Consider the following 18891-nt stretch of genomic DNA (forward strand, 5'->3'; position numbering starts at 1 on the left):
TCCGTGCACGGGCAGCCATGTTGCGGTGCGGCGGCGACCGCGTCGTCATCGTCGGCGGCGGCATCGCTGGCGCCCTCCTCGCCAAGACGCTCCAGGCTCACGCCGACGTCGTCCTCATTGACCCGTACGCACGCACGCACGCCAATAATCGTAAACATTGGTCACTGGTTCGATTGTTCTTGATTTGGTGATCATGAGACGCCATGGATGGATGGATGGATGGATGCAGGAAGGAGTACTTCGAGATCCCGTGGGCGAACATGCGTGCCAAGGTGGACCCGGCGGCGGTGGAGCGCACCGTGATCCCGCACTCAGACTACCTCACCCACGCCAAGGTCGTGACGGCCTCGGCGGTCGGCGTCGACGACTCCGTCGTGCTCACCTCCGTCGACCGCACCGTCGGCTACGACTTCCTCGTCATCGCCACGGGCCGCAACTGCACGCGCCCCCAGAGGCGCTCCGACCGGCTCGAGATGTTCCAGCGCGACAAGGAACGGATCGCCGCCGCGGGATCCGTTCTCATCATCGGCGGCGGGCCAATCGGCGTCGAGCTCGCGGCGGAGATCGCCATGGACAGCCCCGACAAGCACGTCACTCTCGTGCACGGCGGGCCGCGGCTGCTCAAGGTCATGGGCACCCGCGCGTCGGCCAAGGCGCTCGAGTGGCTCCGCTCCAAGAACGTCACCGTGCTGCTGGACCAGACCGTCGACGTCGAAGACCTTGCAGGCTCCGGCTCTGGGGAAGACGGCAACGGCCGGGTCTTCACGACGTCCGCCGGCGAGACAGTGACCGCCGACTGCCACTTCGTGTGCACAGGCCGGCCCGTGGCCTCCGGGTGGCTGCGGGGCTCGTTCCTCGCTGACCACGTAGACGCCGACGGACGGCTGGCGGTGGACGAGCATCTGCGCGTGGGCAGGCTCAAGAACGTGTTCGCCATCGGCGACATCACTGACGTGCCGGAGGCGAAGCAGGGGTACCTGGCGCAGCGGCAAGCCATGGTGGTGTCCCGGAACCTGCGGCTGCTGCTCAAGGGCGCCGGCCTGGAGCACAAGCTGCACCGGTACAAGGCCTCCAAGGCCGCCATCACCGTCACGCTCGGCCGCCGCGACGCGTTGTCGGAGCTGCCTTTCATGACGCTCATCGGCCACATCCCCGGCGCCGTCAAGCCGCGGGACCTCTACGTGTCGCGGACGCGAAGGATGATGGGGCTCAGTTGGAACGGCTGAATCCTGGTCGAGCGATCCGTGGTCAAAATTATGCGCTGCGCCGAAACGACCCGACGGCCATGGTGTTAGTCAGGCGATATAGATCGAAACTTACCTGATCTCTTGCTACGTCTTAGAAATCTTTGATCGTGTCGACTGATGCATATAATGGCATACCTGTAACAGAATGAAGCAAACTAACATACAAAGTACATTGTACTGGTTTTTTGCAGTTTGAGAATCGTCTCAAATTGAAAAAAATAATGCTGCTCCATCCAATCCATATTACTTGTCGCTGAAACAAAAGAACGGATACACTAAAATGTGTCGAGATGAGCAACACATATTATGGATCGAAATGGGTAGTTGAATTTAGCGCATACCACCACGCACATTGAGCAATATGTGACCTTTTGGACTAAACTTCAAGCTATCAACCTAGTTGAGGATGTTGAGGATGACATTGTTTGGAATCTAATAGCGAATGGTCAATACTCGGTGGCTTCCGCTTACAAGGACCAATTCTTTGGGTCAATCTCCACCGACATGAATCACCAAAGATCAAGTCCTTTGCATGGCTTGCTTTACAAAATAGACTTTGAACTGCAAATATATTAGAAAAAAGAGCATGGCCAAACTGGGGTGCTTGTCCCGTATGCAATCAAACTATGGAGTCAGCTACACACTTGTTCGCGCAATGCCGGTTCACTATGAGATTGTGGAGTCTCATCAAGGTGTGGCTTCGAGTTTTTTTTGTCGAGCTCAAGGATTGGCCAATCATTTTTCTCGGCGATTGGTGGCGTCGGATGATCGCCGCCCTTCTTCACCCTGCTTGTTACTTGAGAAATTTGGAATGAAAGAAATGTGAGAGTCTTCTAAAACAAGCAAGTTCCCATGATGGTCATCCTTGAGAAAAAAAAAGAATGAAGCGAAATTGTGGGTCTCCGCGGAGGCAAAATGTTTGAGCGAAGTGATGCCGGGAGAGTAATCCGTTTGTATCCACTCTTCGGAGTGTTTTTGTTGTAACTTGTAAACTTCTTCTTAATTAATCGAGTGCGGCAAAGCTTTTACCTCCGTTTCAAAATAAGAAAAGAAAATTTTAGCGCATACTCCCTCCTTCCCAAAATATGTTGCATATAAGTTTTAGTCAAAGTTAAACTTTGTAAAGTTTGATCAACTATATAACAGAAGATATTATTATCTAGTATATGATATGGAATGTACATAACATGTATATACAATTAACCGCATTTCCAATAATATTGATTTCATGTTATAAAAATGATATATTTTGTTATATGATTGGTTAAACTTTACAAGGTTTGAATTTTGCGGAAAATTATGCCTAGCATAAATTGAGATGGAGGGAGTAACATGGTTTGTGCTTCCAGCATTACCTTTCTCTTGTATGGTGTAAACTAATCCCTCCATTTTAAATGATGCCTGAATTCGTCTATAAGGCATGCCCAGCCAACCCTTGAGACTAGATACGTGTAGATAAATTTTAACTACTTCCTCCGTCTATAAATAAATATCTGGATTTTATCTAAATCTGAATGTATTTAGATACTAAATAGTGTTTAGATACATCTAAATTTAGAGAAATCTCAGACGTCTATTTATGAACAGAGGTAGTTGTACTAAAAACCTTACATGTATTTAGATACTAAGTATATGAATAGGTACATAGAAATTTAGATAACATGCAACATACTTTTTAAAATGGAGGGGTATAAAAAATATTTTCTAATACTCCCTTCATCTATAAATACCTTCATTTATAAATGGATATCCGAGATTTTTCTAAATCTATACAAAGGTAGTAATATTAATTATGTACTACCTCCATTCCAAAGCTTAAGGTTTATATTATTGTTAGAAAATAAAACTATGTCAAGTTTACTAAGTTTTTACCAAAATTATTAACATGTAAAATAGAATTCAATATCATTTAATAGACAATGTATATTTTTAGTATGGTATTTACAAAATATCATATTTATTGATAGGTTTTTATAAAAAAATATTAAACTTTAATTAACTTGACTTTAAAAATATATAAGACTTAAATTTTGGGACGGACTCAACTGACTACCTGTACCGATACGGGACTCAATCTGAGAATCAAACGGTGTCGCTCAATCGGGAGTCGGCTGCTTGCGCAAAGTGCAAACGCTTCCCTCCTTCCCCGCCTGTAGGCTGTAGCCATGCGGCGGCACTACGCGGCGCTCCTCCGCCGCGCCGCCTCGTTGCCGTCCCTCCCGCTCGTGGCCTCCATCCACGCCGCCGCGCTTCGCCGGGGCGCTGTCCTCGTCCCCTCGCTCATGCACGCATATTCAGCCTGCGGCGACCCCATCTCCGCGCACAGCGTGTTCGACGAATTGCCCTGGCAGGAGCAGACGCTCTCGGCGCGCACCGCGCTGGCCAGCGCGATGTCGGCGCACGGACGGTGCCAGGATGTACTCTTACTGTTCCAAGGAAGGGAGGGGGAGATGGACGATAAGGCGGTGACGGTGGTCCTCTCCGCGTGCGCGAGGGCAGGAATGGTGGGCGAGGGGAGGGAGGTATTCGCGAGGGTGAGGAGGCCGGCGCTGCAGCACTACACGTGCATGGTAGAGATGCTGGCGCGGGCGGGGAAGGTCGAGGAGGCTGAGGGGCTGGTGGCGCGGATGGAGGCGCGCCCGGACAGGGTCATCTTTGCGGTGCTTCTCTCAGCGTGCCGGGCGCACGGCCGCGTTGATGTGGCTGAGAGAGTGGCCAGGTTGATGCGACATTATGGTATTGCATGAATTGTTCCAGTCTGACAGTTGACCATCTGACCATTGTGTTAGCCGAAGATCATCTAAATATCCTTGACTCCATCCACATACTGGTTTCCATGATATGAAGCTAATTTCAAATGGTTGATTGCTGGTGATGGTTGAATTACATTCAGTGTGTCAATGCAACACAAGCTGGCACAGAGCAGGTGCAATCTGAAAGTTTTTGAAGTCGATGCTGGTGCTTTGTCGTGGGTGGCAAACACCCACAGATAATTCTTGCATTGGACGAACCACATGAGCGACAGTTCACACTTTGAAGGCATCTATCAGATTGCTGTATAGTGATTATACAATGTGAGGACAATTGGTCATTTGCATTGGAATGCCTGTTGGTTTTCTCATTTCCCCTCTGTGTAAGCCCTTGCATTAACTCATACTGCTAGCTCTTAAATTATCTCGATGGAGCATGCAACAGCAACACGAGGAGATGCAGCCGAGCTAGTAGACAAACCTGTCAGTTGCCGAGGAGCAGTTTTCAATCGAATGTCTTTCAAGCTTGATGTGGAGGAATTCCATGAACTGTCAAACTAATGCAAGTCTGCTTACCTTGCAGCCCAAAGTCACAAATCCCATAATCTATGAAATGAGGCGCTGCCTCTTTTATGAGTGAATCCAAGAAATGGAGCTGTGATTTCCGAGAAACTGTGGTGAGGTTTTTAGGATTCAGTTTGAGATACCTCAGAGTTCCGGCGTTCTGTCATGGTGGAAATTTTAGTTGCTGCTATGGTTCAGTTCAATGTACCGAGTATTAAAGCGAATGCTCAAAATGGTTTTCTTCACTCTTGTGCCTGCAGCCATGGCAATCGCCACATTTATTCTGGACATATGTGCCTTGCTGCTTGAGTGTATTAGCTCTTGTGATGTAGTCTTGAGTTGATGTGAAACACCAGCCTAGCATGTGACTGAATCTCTTGAAATTCTCTAGATGGCTTACAAATGAATGCAAGAGAACAGAGAATACAGAGTTGGGTTTGGCTGGTAGAAGACAAACTGCAGCCTGATGGGAAACTAGCAGGGGAAAGGGATGAATTCAGTGGCATCAATCTCTAATCAGAGTAGCGACATATCAAGAAGATGGATAATGAACAATCAGTGGTTGGCAGCCAAGGCAGGGAGTGGAGGACGTTCCAGCTGCATCCTCGCAGGAAATTCTGATGGTGAACTGGCCTGTCATGGCATTTGCAACAAAGGATTTCATCATCGCCGCACATTTTTCTGCGGGTCACAGTTTCAGTTTTTATTAGCAGAAGGTACCAGATTCAGATCTCCCTGTCGCCTGGGTTGTCTGCCAAGGGCAGCACAGCCGTTGCTTTCGGTTTGCCGATTGGAGCTAGAGGCAAGACTGCAATGCTTCAAACGGAGAGCAGCCATGCAAAGCTTCAACTCTTGGTTTATCTGTTCTGGACTGATTGCACTGCAATACCGCATTATTATGCTAATGGTTTGTTTTGAGATTCAACCTGGAATAGATGTCTGTTCTTGATGCTAGCATATGTTAATGGCTAAGTAATCATTCGATGGTGAGGACTGAGGAGAGATGGAAATCAAATCAAGAGATGTGTTTTTTTTTTATTTGAAGGCTATTGTGCATAATTTGGTTGGGTGAAGGAGGGGCACATAGTAGGTTCACATGTCTGATTAGGAAGTTCAGCGCATTGTCATGCATATGTTTTATCTGGACCTCAACTATAAATAGAAATGTGAGGCTTATGTTATTTGGTTTTCCTATCATTTGTAGGATAGTGTTGTTGATATGGATGAATCTAAAGCTAAGTACAGAAGGTTTTATTTTGAGAAAAAGATTTGAAGGATCTCTGTACATAATTAAAAGGCAGAATAACCAAGCGACTTGTAAAATGTTCTTTCTGTAATCCACGTAGATTATCTATTCCTAGAGGTGACAATTTGGTACACCTGTACTTAGTTTCAGTTTGGACATGATGCTCTTTTGTGCAGGCTTTTCTGTTCATTGATTTGTCCATGACCGAGAGCTCATTTCCAATGCTTTAGAGGTAGCATTGTTGAAGGTCAAGACATTGTGATTTTATTGTATAATGGAGTACTTGGTATATCATTTTTCAAAGCAATACTTGGTTTATGCATGTTTCACTCAACGTGTTCTAAAAGACATGCTTATCATGTTCCTGATTTTGTAGAAATATAAAATATTTAGAGATAGACCTATTCACAAATATATCTGATAGGAGAGACAAATAAGCTCTCATTTTTTCCTTGAAATCCTTCACTATGGTTTACTACCACCAAGATGATTGTCATGCCAACTCTTTCCATGTTGATTGTTGTGTTACTTATACAAAAAAAAAAAATCCCCCGAAAGGTCCAGTAATTGGTAGCTTCCATATATTAGCAGGTAGAGAAATTTACAAAGGGTGCCGGTGGGCAAGGTTTAAAACGAAAAGAAAGAAAAAGGCCTGACCGAATTTCCTACAAAGAGCTCAAGGTGGTTTCCACATCTATCCGAAAATGAAGGGAATGAAGAGTGACTACCACACATATCTCTTGTGGCATATAGATGATTAGGCCAATAAGTTCATTTGATTTATGATTTTTCAGGTTTATTCTATTATTGTGAATCCATGTGCACCTTGTAGAGTTTAGGGTGGCAGCTGTGAGATTCTCCTTTTGTTTGATTTTGCTTATATAGGAAAATGAGGACTCACAGTCAAAACAACGTTTTATGCTTTATTCTGAATAGTCTCCTTCGTTGCTCCAAGGAACAAATCCAGTTCAGTTGTTTGGTTGTTCCTTGCATGAAACTTAATACAATTACAAAATGTTAGTAAAAAAAGTGAAAAATATATACCATTTAGACTGCAGTAGTTGGTGTGATGATTAATGTTTCTATTCTCCGCTTTCATGTTGCTATATTAGGAAGCAACGCCTTCGCCTCCAGCACTGCCCAAGCAACAGCTGCAGGTGGACATCGCGGACAAGCCGTGGGAGCAGGCAAGTTTATTGTAAATAGATAGACGTTGGCATACGAGTGCGGTTTTTCTAACGGATCCGGTAACTACCGGAGTCGAATCCCCCGTTTGTGTTGTCGTTGAGATTCGGGCAAGCATCCCCATATTCGCATTACTTTATTCGTATTCAGCTGTATGAAACTTCGACGGCGCGAGCGTACGCATGTATCGGGACAGTACGGGGTGGGTGGGGCCTACCGCTGTTATTGCAGGCCCGGCGTGTCTTGTGCTTCGTGACCTAGATCTGAGAATAGAGGATACAAACTCGGATCTTGCTCTTCTTGACCGAAGTGAGCGCTGCCGTCCTCCATTGTGGCGGCTACGATAACTGGGGATCGAGGTAACTAGATATCCATGGCATTTGATTGCATATGATATTTTGGGGCCTAATTTTTTTGGAAACGAGTTGAGATTATGTCCTTCCGATTTGACAGCTCAATCTTACCTCTGTATGCTCAGTAAAGGCTCATAATTTGTTTTTCCGCTCAACCTCAGAAAGTATGGATCTTGGGGAGGGCATGAACAACTACTGCCAAAACTCAATCCAATCAGTCGGCAGAGATTTTTCTTTCACAGCTCTACTCAATATGGTTGCTAAGGACGCCGAGATGAGCAAGTACCCGTAAGTCTTGCTGCCAGTTGACTACATTTTTCGAACCTAAAGTGTTCATCAATTCTATTGCTGCGATACATGTTTTAATTGTGGATTTTACCTGTTGTGTACATTAAAATAGTGCATACTGAATTATTGTAGCAATTGCTAAGCTATTTTTGTTGACATATGTTGCAATTTTTTAAGCGTTGATCGGAGCTCCCAATTGAACGAAGAAATGGTGCTGCGAGGTGGAAAAGACATTTTAATAGAAAAGAACATTAGCGATATTGAAACAAGGTAAATTGCAAATGTCTGCCAGTACATATCAGGACAAGTTTATAATGAGGAAGGATTTAAGTAAAAATAGAAGTCCACATGGAGGCACTTATGGCAAATATATTCCAAGATAATCTCAGCCTGTCCCAAAAACTGCACACCCACGCATCAACGAATGTGGCAGGAGGTGAAAGCCATTTGAAAGAAACATCCTCACTCCAAGTTTCATCTAACTACAGCAGCATTAGAAGTGACGGTACTACCTAACTTCATAGAGTATAAGTTGGCAAGAATCTGTTATACTTAGACTTAATGGTATGCAGTACTGTTTATCATATTCTAATGTCCAGGCCAAAGTTCAGTTGGAGGATTAGCCGGTAATGACATGGGGGTACAGGAAAAAAACAAAGAAGGTAGATACTTGTATTTTGTTATTCCGTACAGTCTAGTTTCAGCAATATGCATGTACATATACTAACCAAATATACTAAAGGACTACCGCCCAATGTAGGTGGGATGTTCACTCCTCTTTTAGGAAAGAAGCTATTCCATGAAGAAAGAGACACAAGTTCAAAGAGAATAAAGGTAGAAAAGGATATTCATAATTCGGTCGAGCCCGGGAAATGTGAACCGTTCATACTATCTCAAGATGATATAACTGCTATCATAGAGACTGGTTCAGGGATTGCAATGTGCCCAAGTGATAAAAAGTTGAAGGACTGCATGTTTAGCAAACTTAAATGCAAGCAAAGAGGGTTTGCTCCACATCCGTGGATGACTGGGGCGCGGAAGAAGCGTGTGACAATACGTGTTACAAATGACCTCTATGACTGGCTTGTGAATAACAATGCATCTACTCTTCGGAGGTATTGACAATTCATCAACTATCGCAGCTGCATGCATTTATTAAAATAAATTTGTGTACAGGTCAATGAACTTCGAAATACCTAATTCGACAAACTTTCACAATTATTGATGCAGGAACTGGATTGTGCATGCTCTGCCGAAGTACATAGAACTAGATGGCTATGAACTTAAGGATATATTCATAAAGAGAAAAGGGTTCACTCCAGAAGCATTTGATATAGCTCTTAGGAGAACAATCCAACTGGATAGTTCAATGTATGGCTCCGGAAAGAAACTTTGTTGGAGGCATATCATGGAATCAGATTTCGCGGTAAGAAAAAATTGAATAACATTGAGAATAAATAAATGCTATACTCTTATGTGTAGTTCTGTTTATGTACTCATCGGCCATACAATCTAATAATGTCCTTGTAACCAGATGCTAGTTCTAGGAAGCAACGATCCGCTGGAATGCATATCAATTATATACCAATTCACTATGCTGTTCAATGAATATGATATATCTGAATGTAGAATGGTGAGTTTCTATGTGCGTAATTCCAATTATTTTTGTTTCCTATATGTTTACTTTGAAATGAATGTATATGAAAATAAACGTATAAGTGTATCTTACGCATGAAACATAAATTGACAGATCATCATTCCTGCTTTTGTTGAAATGAATTGGTATGCTTACTACTGGGACATGGAAGAACTCAGAATACATGTTCTAGATCCAATGTATGCAATGCCCAGAGATCAAAGATTAGAAGATATACACAAAGTGAACATTGGGAAAATCCAGGATTGTCTAGAAAAAGTTGTGGACTTGCTGTTCGAAGGTTGGAGAGTCAGATGGTCTGATTTCAGGGCTAACTTTGTGGAACCAATAATATCTGGTTCACCGAGGTATTACTGCACGAAAGCATCATCTTTCCATAATACCGTCATAGATGAACTACATTTTTCCCAGAAACGTGTTACATATAATTTAATACTATTTAATTCGAATGCAGTGGAGGCGAGGGGGGAAGCGCTTGCACGCCGACGACCAAAGGGGTGGAAGGGCTCCTGGCCGGCCGTGGAGGCGAGGAAGAGCCCAGCCACGTCGTCGACTCCGCTTCTGCCTGCTGGAGATCTTATCCTGGCTACCTCTGGTGTCGGGGGAGCACACCCAAGCTGCTCCTCTTGGCCGGCCATGGCGGCGAGGGAGAGGACAGCGATGGTGCTGCTGCTACCATGCACTGGTGGTGGTGCCTCTTCTTCTCGAGAGCTGCGGATGCTTCAACAATCCCGCCGTTGAGGCGGCGTTCATCCTGGGAAGTTATTCAGCGGGGACCATCGCCGGCGTCACCGCCCTGCCCCTGCATCTTCTGGCCGATTGGCGGCCCTTCACCGGGTGTTCTTACTTCCCAGAGACCAAGAAGTCTGAGGGGAAGCTCAATCGCTCCTGCCACGATGCTGGGCCAAGTGGTTCGTCCCCGGCGCCGGTGTCAGTTCGGTGGCGGAGCAACTCGACGGCGTGCTCCAGATGTGGTGAAGAGCTCAGAGGACCTGATTGCTTTTTCAGATTTTCTTTTAGGGTCTTCTCTGTAAAAGCTCGGGTCTTATCCAGAATTCCCTTGACCTGTAGGGGCTTTTCTGTTATTTGTAACCGCCACTCTACTTTTCAATGCAGCTACTAGGGTCTTCGGACCCGACCCCTGTTAAAAAAAAGTACTCCTTCGTATTCGCTTGGAGAGTGATTTTCCGCCTGCTCAAATTGGTCACACCCGCATGCTATTTTATTGCGCTGGCTCTGATCAGCACCAGATCTCGCACAGCTCTTTCGGCAGCTGCAAGCTCATCTTTTCCAGCAGCCGCAATCTCTGTTTGGTTACAAAAACTGTTCTAATTATTTGTCTGGATTTTCAAAATAGTTTCAACTCTTTATTAGAAAAGAATGCAAAACAGTTTCAATCTATAGTTAGAATTTGGATACGAGTAACATATCAACAATGACCTAATAATATTTTTGTCAAATATGTGTTTAATAACATCTTGGTTTCAAAGAAAAATTACAGTGTTACATACTATTATATTTAGAATTTTTTATTACTATGGATACCAATATTATATAAACAATTTATAGCATATAATATTAATTTCTCAAGTATTCTCTTAACATCAAATTGGTACAAACTACATATGACACATTCATTTGATAAGTGTATGATATTGACTAGGAGTATATGATTTATCCAATGAAATGAACAATGTTTTATATTTACTGAACTGTGTGTCATACCAATTATGATCTAATAAAGTATAGGTGCAGTCACATTTTTGTATCAAACTAATACGACATATATTTCATACATTATTCAAATTTGTCAACAAATATTAGACTTAAGGTCAGACCGAGTGAGAAATTTTCAGCACCAAAATCACTATCCAAATTAGCATCCTCCCCAGATTGAAACAATATTTCCATCAAACGAACATTATATGTTTCACATATAGCTTCAGTAACATATTCGTACCCAATAGGAAAGAATTATGTATAGAATTCAATCCTTTTATGCATACAAACAATTCCGAATCGGCGCCTGGACCGTGTATTTCTCTCGATCAATAGATCTTTCTGAAGATCAATACATCTTTCTGAAGCTTCTGGTGAACGGATGCAGCCATGGGTAGGTTCAACAGATGTTTCCTGCAAAGGAATTGGAATATGTACATAGGGATGTTCTGAACTGTCATTGGAATTATTATTGGCACGCTGAGGTATCTCTGATAACTCGACAGGGAACTGTTATGTGACTGTGATGCTTTGTTCAGCAAACATGACACTTCTGGAGGTGTGCTGCAAATTGGAGGAGCTGCTGTGGGGGTAGTATTGACCTCCTTAATTGTTCCATGTGAAGAAGGGTCAGCTACACTTTTCGTTGGGAGCGGTTCGTGAGCAACACTTTTAGTTGTTCTCACTGTCTTCATAGTATGTGGAGATGCTGCGGCAGATTCATGTAAAGAAGATATTTTTTTATGGAGAGCAGAAATTGCTGAGGATCTTTCAGAATCAATCTTATGGATCTTCTGTTTGTAGGTCTCGTACATTTCTGCATGGATCTTGTCTCTTGATGTTGAATATTGCGCTTCAATTTGGTGCATTCCATCAAATAAAACCTACAATGTACGCAAATTTAGTTGTTCGAGCATAAGTACAAATAATTTGGTATTACGGGCTGCTGGCTGTTGGGTACATGGCTAACCTTTTGAACATCCACATTAGTATGGGCAGTACTACTGCAGCCATGTATGGATCTGGTGGGACGTCCATTTGGTGTGGCGGTCGTTACAAACTCTTCTCCATATGGTGAATCAGCAATCTGTACATCGCTCAAGGGGTCAGCCATTTTCGAAAGGTACACCATCATTTCCGAAAACAGAAGGTTTGAAGAGAAAGTGCAATATGATGGAAAGAAAAAAGGCACCTGTAGCTTGCCATACTCTGGACGACCAGATGAGCTGGACTTCAAATCAGACAAATCTAACAAGTCTAGCAACTCAGTAGTTACATATAGTACACGGGGGTATCCTCCGGGAACTTCCAATATTGGAGACTTAACCATATCAATATAAATGAGCTGCAATGAAATTGCCAACTATTAGTGATGCACTCGTCTATCATATGCAATATGGAAAATATTCATATGGTAAAGACTAACCAGCAGAACATGTACACATCCATGGACATTGACATTAACTGCCTTCGAGTCTCGATATTCCCGAATTCCTTCGATGAGAACATCAGCTACATGGTCGCACCAGTTCATATCCTTGATGAGGTCAACGTTGCTCACGATGGGTGAGTAGCCAAGGTTAATAAAGTGGCCACTAGATGGAGCAAAGTAAATACAGAGCACGTACAACATAAAGGATCTTTTAAATTGTACTGGGTCATGAGTAGCTATTAGTGACTCGTAATAGCCTTATAACTCAAACCCCTTGCACCTTTCTCATCCTTCATCTCTTTGTCCTCATCGGTGGGGTAAATGCACTTTGATTTGCCACGCTTGCTACGGGGCAAAGGTACAGGAAAAGGGCCATCAGGTATACCTAACAGCTTCTTCATAAGCTGTTTAATTGGGACTGTTCGGCCACGTACAGTCAGAGCTTGCTTCTTCCAACTGAAATGGCTCACTAACCACACTGTCAGATCTTTAGGAAGCCTACAATTTGGCATGGATAATAGAATACCGAAACCGAGTTCATCAACCCAATTCCTCTGATCTCTGTCTAGGGTCTTCAGCAGATCGAACAAAAGATGAGGGGAACATTTGAATCCAATATTCTGCTTGAAATATACAACCACATATGAGCATGCAACAAATAAAGCCAAAACAAGTAAATTACTGTTCTAATTTAGTGTACAAATGGTATTACAGAATGAGAAAACTAGAGCTAGAGTTTGTTTCCGTAGTAACACGGAGATTCGGAATATACGTGACACTATAGGTTCAGCTTTCACTTGCACGTAACAACTGTCTCGGCCACTGAATTTACTGAGATTCGGAATTTACTGAATTCTGTTCATCGGTTCGAACAATATGTTCACAAAAATTGCAATGAAATATCTCGGCCACTGAACGCAATTTCCGAGTTTTGTTATATAATATACAAAAATTGGTGTTCATATTGATTCCACCAATGAAATATCTCGGCCAATGAAATATCTCGGCCAATGAAATATCTCGGCCACTGAACACAAATTGATTCCACCACGGTGTTCCCTTTGACAATAAAACCTCTCCTACTCCTCATTGTCATTCTAATGCACGACAGTGCTTCCAGTTTGTATAACTTTTAATTAGGTTCAATTTGTATAACTCTACTGCATGGTTCTTAAAGATTATAACTGGGTTCAGTTTGTATAACTTATCAACCATGTTTCAAATATTGTATCAGTTTAAAATAAATGACAAAACATTCCAACGAAATATCATGTCATAGTTTCCCCAAATTTTATTAAGTCCCTAGAAGTTCCATATATCATTAACATATACTGCAATCATCTTTCATTCTTTTCATCATAATTTCAGTCCATTATAATTTTTAAGAAATAATCTGTAAAAGTTTAGCTCCTTTTTCACACATATTCCAGTTATTTTTGTTTTTTCACACAAATATGATTCACACATGTTTCAGTTTTTCTAAAATAATTATAGTCCGCTTAAAATACCTCAAATTTATTGGTGAATAACTGAAATAAAATGATCAATATATTTTTCTAAGTATGGGTTCAGTAACATCTTGGTATCAGATATATATGGCACATATTATATAGATGTCTTAGAAATTTGAATCATACCGAGAATGATTGAATTACATTTCCGAAATCAATTATATAGAAATATTTAAATAATTCTTCGTACAATCTCTTAAATAATATATAGAAATTCAGTTCGTTTTTTTCACACATAATCCAGATATTTTTTTTCCACACAAATATGATTCACACATAGTATTCGAGTTATATTTCTTAAAAAAAAAGAGTTTGAATTTGTTCAAAATTTTCATAAAATATCTGCTATGTTATGTGAGCAAAGAAATATGGGTTGTATTTGGTGTAAGCATGGGTTCAGTCTTCAATAACATCTTGGTATCAAAGAAATATTGCAAATATTATGTATATTTAGTGAACATTTGGTACCAAAATACTACCCAATTACCATTCAGAAATCAATTGTCTATCACAGATGCAAGTATTATATCATGGATATAACTCCACTAAAATAATTTCTAAATCTGGGATTTTTTTTCTATTGGATTTTTACAAGGATTTCTGAACTGGGGCATCCCTTTTTTTGGTATATATTCCTAATATGTCTTAGAAATCCATCCCTTTATTTTTATGTAGAACACATTTTCCACAGATTCCTAATACTCTTGTATATTGCATGTTTATGACAACAACATAGCAACAATTGAAATGGAATGTTCAAAGCTTAGGACTACCTTCATGACTGGACAGCTCAAATTGATATAAATCCTATGCACCTACCGGAACTAACAAATATAAGGACCACATAATGCTGCCGCTTCCAAATCTGAGGAATTTACAATACATATGTATTAAGACATTTACGGTGCTGCATATATTCGCAATGAGCATATGGACACATAGTGTGAGACAATCGTGTGGAAGCCAATCAGATATGAAAATGAACTCAGGATCTGGGACATATACACAAATATGGTAAAAAATCATACATGCATGGGAACTTGTAAAACTTATAAAATTTTAAATACAAGTGGCAATTACTAAGATAACTTACTACTTCGTTGCTCTATACGGTAATACTGAAGTTCGAACTAGCGTTGTGTTGTTAGGAGTTTTAATAAAGTCTTACGCCCAGTTTTCTTGTTTCTGAATACAGCACCACTAAAGTTCGTACTGGAGTCTGCTAGCAATCTGTGGTACTGAAACACTAAGGTTACCTGCTTCAACTTTTCATCCGGTTCTGGGACTTGTTGGTCATGGTTTTCCTTCTCTTCAGTGGCCTCTTCTCTGTTCCAGTGTGATTAACCATGTCCTCATGTTTCTTCTTTGGTGTGTTCCTGAATCGAAGATGAGGGGATGTTCTAGATGGCATCTCAAAATCGTCGTCGTCTAGATCCATTTTCTGACTGCCTCCTACGAGACACATAATCTAATAAATATGCAGCTGTAATGAAATGATTGCTGTGAAAATGAGAAACAGTTCAAACAACTGAATGAAATGTGTTGAAAAATATTGTTCCATACAACAAATTGTTTGAGACAGCAACCAATTGGAAGTTCCATATACAGTTGAACATTCTGAGTTATACATCTTTCATTTCAAGTGGGTTGGTTTAATATAATATACATGTCTTCAAATTAGTTATCTACTCAAATGAAAAAAAAAAAATATCGAAAAAGCATAAAGTTAAGACAAGACACTCTCATTTGTTAGGAAAATCTATCCCAAGTACAAGCTATTCATAGTGCACCATAAATCATGTTGACAATTATTCATAAAAAAATTAAATACGTGCAAAAAAATTCAATTCATTTTGTTCACACAAATCCCAGATATATTATTTTGGTCACACATATGTGATTCACATTGATTCTAGGATTTGGTAATTATAAAGACAGGTATAGGTCGATTCAGACTTATCATATCAATCTTCTAGATATAATTGGTCTAACTAATAATACCGTAACATATTGGAAGCAGGGATGTATGGTACATGCCACATGTATTTACTGAATTCTGTTCATCGGTTGGAAAAATATGTTCAGAAAAAATGCAATGAACGCAAATTTCCGAGTGTTCATATTGTGTTTGTACTGTCTTCATACAGCAAACAAAACCAACAATTGAAAAAACCATGCTGAAAAGGTATATCTCATACAGGTCAGTACTATTCCTACAAGGTGATTGCTCAAACAACTGTTACATCGTTAGCACCTACTAAGAACTATTTTCACTTTAATTTGCTTGCATATGCACTCAAGGAGTACCCACTAATCCTCTACTGCCAGGTCAACTGGGTACAGGGAAATTAAGTGAATCCATCGATTCAGAGGTAAAGACACTCAACACTTCATTAAATTTGCACACCTGTACCTAGATAATTACCTAACACCTGAGGAAATTATGTTCATATGCTAGAAGAGTGAAGAAACAAATTACTTGTAACTGTGAATGAAATTAATCTGAAGAATGGTGCAAACAAAAATACTTTAACAACACATACTTACTACCTTCGACACACAGTTGCAACTGCAGAACTGAAATGAATCAGGGTAAAACGGACGTCGCGGGAGGGGGGCGGGGGGGGGGGGGTACGCAGGCAGGGAGTTCATAGTAATAAACACTGGATCTCAAAAAGCAACTCTTTACATACAAGATTCTAACCCTAACAATGGCGGCGCATTTCCCAAAATCTGGAAATGTAATAGTCAAGATTTAAAGAGGAATCTTACTTCATCTCCTACAGATGTTGAATCGAAGGTTACTCACACGTACCTTCCACTGCTCCCAGAACCACGACTACGCGGTCTATGAATCCGCCGGGGATGGGCCGGAGCAAAGAACTGGACGAAGCAGAGGAAGAAGATGAAGTTGAGAGAGAAAATTGACTAATAGTAGAGGGGAATCGAACCGGAGCCGGCAAGGGAATAAAGGCTACGCGAGGTTACAGGACGGTGGGCCAACTCATTACTTCTTGTACAATACAGAAATCATACAGCTGAATACCGAAATAAACATGTGCATATACAACGGTTAGCTGACGTGGAAGCACGCATCGCAAACAAAACGGACGACGTTGGGAGCACCGGTAGTTACCGGCTCCGCTAGAAGTGACTATCCGGTTGGCATACTCATAGTTGAATGAGAACAGAGTTAACCGCTTGTGGAATGGTGCCAGTACAGTAACATAGAATAGAAAATGGTATACATGAAGCTTTTTGTAACAAATAGGCAGAATATCATTTTTTTCCGAGAATTTAATGCATACACATTGATTCTGATCATTTAATAGTTTATATAAAAGATAAACTTAAGAAATTAAGCCAGCTTTGTGTATACATATTTATAAATGGTTCCCTCTTCTTTCCATTGTGTTGTCGTGCTACTCGTCGTTCCGTCTGCCTTCGTCTATCTGTTGTTACATGTTTTCCATCTAATTTTTTTGTTGCTTCCATTTGGTTTTGGTTGTTGGTGCCTTTTTCTATTATCCTCACATCGCCTTCTTCCCTTCACTTGCTCTCTCAGGTTATAGGTGGCGTTGCAGCTTCGCTAGCTCCGAGGATGGATGGATCAGCGAGGTAATCATCACCAATCAATTTGTGCATCTTTTTCTTTTCTCTATTTTGTTTCCTTCTCTGTTCTGCTTTTCTTCTCCCTGAACTCAAAATTTCATAATTCTTTTGTTTATAAGAAATCAAATATTCTGCTGAGTTGCATTGTTCAACTTTCTATTGTCGTTGCAATGTGTTCTTTTCTATACTAAGAAGTCATACTTGCGTGCATGTCCATGGAACAAATATGCAGGTTTCTCCGGTCAAGGATGTAGCGCACCGAGGCTATCAGTGGGAAGTTTTCGTGCGAATTGCACACATCTGGAATATAGGGATCGAGACGCAGCAATACTCATAGAAGTTGGACTTCATTTTTGTTAAGCGTGAGGTACTCCTCCACAAATCAGTACATAGCGATGCCTCAACTTACTACTTCTTCCCTGTGTGTAAATGACTTGAGTTATCAGGAATAGTGTACGGCCCTTTCTCTGGTAACAAATACTACTGTAATCTAGATTTGCTGTACTACAACTTAGTCAGCAATATTCTGTTTTTTTTTTTTTTTGTATCGTCATAATATCACTACTTGCTCTATCTTTGTAAACTCTACAAACAGTCATTTTGATAGCTACCATTTTTCTACACAAAGAAAAACATATTAACTTGGTGCGTATGTGTGAAAGCCAACTAGATGTAAAGAATCTCAAGATATTGTTAGCACTACTTTGTAACCTGCATTATTCTCATCCTGAAACGTTCATGCGTGTGATACTTCGCTTCAGATCAGGGTTTAAATTGTTCTTTCTACACAGTACTTTAAGTAAAAAGCCGCAAAACTTTAGACCCTATTTCAGAAATGGTGCTTCAGTGAACCTGAACCCTTTTGAATTGTTTTGTGAAAACATGAACTCTTAGTGTGGAAGTGGAAATGTAATCAGGCACATTGACAGTTCAGGCAATGCTATTTCTGCTTTTCAAGTATTCTACTACTCCTACTTGATACTTCACGGGTCTTGAATATCAGTAAGAGTTTCATTAGGACCTCTCTTAGTCTGGTGAGAACTATTTTTTTTCGCGAAAACGCAAAAGCCTTGCGTTTCGATGCATTGATAGATACTTCACGGGTCTTGAAGATACTTCACGGGTCTTGAAGATCAAGTCTGGTGACAACTATTCATTCTCATAGTCATAGGGCACCTCACTTTCTGCTACGTATCAATTTTTCACTCATATTTTCTGAGTGCTTTACCGATTCCCGCGGTTTTACATTGAGATATATACAAACACAGATCTTTAGGAGATCATGGTGCTTACTTTAATAGTATTTCAAATATATGCAGTTTCTTTA

General features: G+C 41.3%; 4 protein-coding genes across 6 annotated transcripts; 3 read left to right on the forward strand and 1 right to left on the reverse strand.

The window, feature by feature from the left end:
• The first annotated feature begins 17 nt into the window (after nucleotides 1–17).
• LOC124696412 (ferroptosis suppressor protein 1-like) lies at nucleotides 18–1226 on the forward strand. Its single transcript, XM_047229145.1, has 2 exons — nucleotides 18–124; nucleotides 230–1226. Exons 1-2 carry the CDS (start codon nucleotides 18–20, stop codon nucleotides 1224–1226), a joined length of 1104 nt encoding a protein of 367 aa, XP_047085101.1.
• A 2186-nt stretch (nucleotides 1227–3412) lies between these two features.
• On the forward strand, nucleotides 3413–4638 carry LOC124699375 (pentatricopeptide repeat-containing protein At2g03380, mitochondrial-like). Its single transcript, XM_047231690.1, has one exon. The coding sequence runs from the start codon at nucleotides 3413–3415 to the stop codon at nucleotides 3992–3994; it is 582 nt and encodes a 193-aa protein (XP_047087646.1). The 3' UTR covers nucleotides 3995–4638.
• Nucleotides 4639–7224: 2586 nt separating this feature from the next.
• On the forward strand, nucleotides 7225–10324 carry LOC124696413. The gene is made up of 10 exons (XM_047229146.1): nucleotides 7225–7351; nucleotides 7507–7633; nucleotides 7811–7903; nucleotides 8023–8138; nucleotides 8233–8295; nucleotides 8394–8748; nucleotides 8864–9059; nucleotides 9168–9266; nucleotides 9384–9637; nucleotides 9745–10324. The coding sequence occupies exons 2-10, from the start codon at nucleotides 7512–7514 to the stop codon at nucleotides 10322–10324; spliced, it is 1878 nt and encodes a 625-aa protein (XP_047085102.1). The 5' UTR covers nucleotides 7225–7351; nucleotides 7507–7511.
• Nucleotides 10325–11136: 812 nt separating this feature from the next.
• Nucleotides 11137–16944, reverse strand: LOC124699376. 3 transcript variants are annotated; one of them, XM_047231692.1, is made up of 6 exons: nucleotides 16762–16944; nucleotides 15209–15404; nucleotides 12436–13061; nucleotides 12202–12354; nucleotides 11980–12096; nucleotides 11137–11893 (listed from the first exon to the last, which is right to left on the reverse strand). In XM_047231692.1, exons 3-6 carry the CDS (start codon nucleotides 12640–12642, stop codon nucleotides 11339–11341), a joined length of 1032 nt encoding a protein of 343 aa, XP_047087648.1. In that variant the 5' UTR covers nucleotides 12643–13061; nucleotides 15209–15404; nucleotides 16762–16944; the 3' UTR covers nucleotides 11137–11338. The 3 variants fall into 3 exon arrangements, with proteins under 3 accessions (XP_047087648.1, XP_047087649.1, XP_047087647.1); XM_047231693.1 differs by having other exon boundaries at nucleotides 16725–16944; XM_047231691.1 differs by having other exon boundaries at nucleotides 16768–16942.
• Between the last annotated feature and the right edge of the window lie 1947 nt (nucleotides 16945–18891).

The sequence above is a fragment of the Lolium rigidum genome, chromosome 3, assembly GCF_022539505.1.
Source record: "Lolium rigidum isolate FL_2022 chromosome 3, APGP_CSIRO_Lrig_0.1, whole genome shotgun sequence".
In the NCBI taxonomy this organism is placed as follows: domain Eukaryota; kingdom Viridiplantae; phylum Streptophyta; class Magnoliopsida; order Poales; family Poaceae; genus Lolium; species Lolium rigidum.